The 2,227-nt window shown below is 42.9% G+C and overlaps 1 gene segment (V, D, J or C); it reads left to right on the forward strand.

Annotated features, from left to right (window-relative positions):
* Positions 1-307: 307 nt before the first annotated feature.
* Positions 308-917, forward strand: LOC134405942 (immunoglobulin heavy variable 3-11-like). The segment is given in 2 exon segments: positions 308-394; positions 484-917. Coding segments are annotated over 2 exon segments (480 nt in total).
* The last annotated feature ends 1,310 nt before the right edge of the window (positions 918-2,227 follow it).

Consider the following 2,227-nt stretch of genomic DNA (forward strand, 5'->3'; position numbering starts at 1 on the left):
ACTTTGCAAGATGTATTGTCCATTTCTTAGCAGAATTTGATTTCCCCCCCCCAAATCTTCACTATTCTGCCTTCTCAAATACCCAGAAAAAATCATTCCCACACTATCACCCCAACCAAACTATTGCCAGGTACTACTTGAATTGCCCCAGTTCATGTGAATGCATGAGGAAAGAGAGTTACCAAAGGCCTGTGCTGCTTTTTTAGCCTGGGGGATATGCAAAATACATGGACAGCTTCCTTTTCAAATCTGTCTTATACTCCCCCTGGCCCTGGTAAGCGCCTATGCACAAACCTGGGTGGATCTGACCCCTTTCTACTAATCTCTCTCAAAGCAAGAGAAGGCAAAATGCCATTTTGGCTTCAATTTGTCTCCTTTTGGGGCATTTTCCAAGGTAAAAAAAGTTCCTCCTTCAAATAAAGAGGACAATTACATGTTTCTTCTAAATGTCCATGAAGTTTAATTTTAGGACTTTCCTTTCAGGTGTCCAGTCAGAGATCAAGCTGGTGGAGTCTGGAGGGGATGTAAAAAGGCCTGGAGACTCCATCCGCCTCTCCTGTCGAGCCTCTGGCTTCACTTTCAGAGATTACTACATGAACTGGGTGAGACAGGCTCCTGGAAAAGGTTTGGAATGGGTGTCACAAATAGGTACAAGCTCATCTCCTCTTCGCTATTCGGATTCCGTCAAAGGCCGATTCACCATCTCCAGGGATGATTCAAACAGCCTGCTGAATTTCCAATTGAACAATCTGAAAATGGAGGACACTGCAATATATTATTGTGCAAGAGACACAGTGAGAGGAAGTGAATCTGAAGTCTGCCAAAAACTCTTTCTTAAGAGTGATATCTCTTCCAGCCGACTAATCTTTGTGAGTCACAAGGCAGAGTTGAGATGCAAAGTGACAGTGCAATTGTAAGACCCAATGACACACACTGGACTTTAAGTCCCATTCATCATGAGATCTTCAACATACATCAGCACTAGGGAATATATTATGGAATATATTCACACTAGTATAATGGGGAGAGATTCAGCCACCCTACAGTGCAAATCTTTGGGTGGATGAGAAAAAATATCAGTGGTGTTTAGAAGATATCAGGTATGCAGTAAGCTTTATTCATGCTCCTTGAGCTCCTCCATAAACCATATCCTGCCCCCCGCCCAAATGATACAGTAATAATTTTGTGTTGGCATATGTACAATTTTAGGACCCAGAGGGAATCAAACTGTGTTTTTTTTCCTGCACTTTTCCTGTATAGTCACAATAGAGTCTCAGGTTCACCTAACTCTACAGCAATCAAGCACCACTTCCAAGATGCTTCACTCAGCATGATGCTATATCACTCTGGCCCTATGTCATGGGAACTGATATCATGGAAGGGGATTTTGGACAATAGGAGCTCTGATGAAAGGTCACAATAAGGATTCCTGCATTGAGCAGGGGGTTGGACTTGATGGCCTTGTAGGCCCCTTCCAACTCTGCTATTCCATGATTCTATGATTCTATGAAAAAACTGCTGGGTCTCAAAATGAATAGAGGAAGAAGAGTTGCATTCTTCATACCTTAAGGCAGTGGTCTTCAACTTGACCAGACCCAAGACCCTCCTTGGATTCCCAACCTGCAACATAGAACCCAATTTCACAATTTCACAATTGCCCAACATGGTGGAAACCACTTTGCTGCAACCTATCTGGAATGACTTCATGACCCACCTTTGGGTCATGGCCATCAGTCGATAACTACCTTAGAAGTTCTCTGTCTTCTGACATGGCACAAAATGGGAATGCTTTAAATGCATAACCTGTCTCCCTTCTCCCTGCAATATTGAAAACTATGTCTTGGCTAAATTGTATACTGTATTTATCATATGTATAACTGTGTTTTCCTCCAAGGAGCTCAAAGGAAAACTGGTTTCTGCTCCTTCATTTCCCATATTTTCCTCTATATTAATATTAAAAATGGACCTCACAGTCAGGAATGCAAACCCAGTGACCTGAGCTTAAGATTGGAAGAAGCTCAAGGAACATGTTCATTGAATGTTCATTCATCCCTAGGAAGGGACGGTAAAGTAAATGTCCCAAGTGGGGAAGGGCTAAGGGTCATCTATGTTCTACATTCACTTGTGTGCTACCTCCAGTATTCAAGGCAGTAAGCCTGTGTGCACCATTTCCTGGTGCACATGGGTGGGAGGGTGCTGTTGTACCATGTCCTGCTTGTTCATCCCT

This window comes from Elgaria multicarinata, chromosome 11, assembly GCF_023053635.1.
Source record: "Elgaria multicarinata webbii isolate HBS135686 ecotype San Diego chromosome 11, rElgMul1.1.pri, whole genome shotgun sequence".
NCBI classification, from domain to species: Eukaryota; Metazoa; Chordata; class Lepidosauria; order Squamata; family Anguidae; genus Elgaria; species Elgaria multicarinata.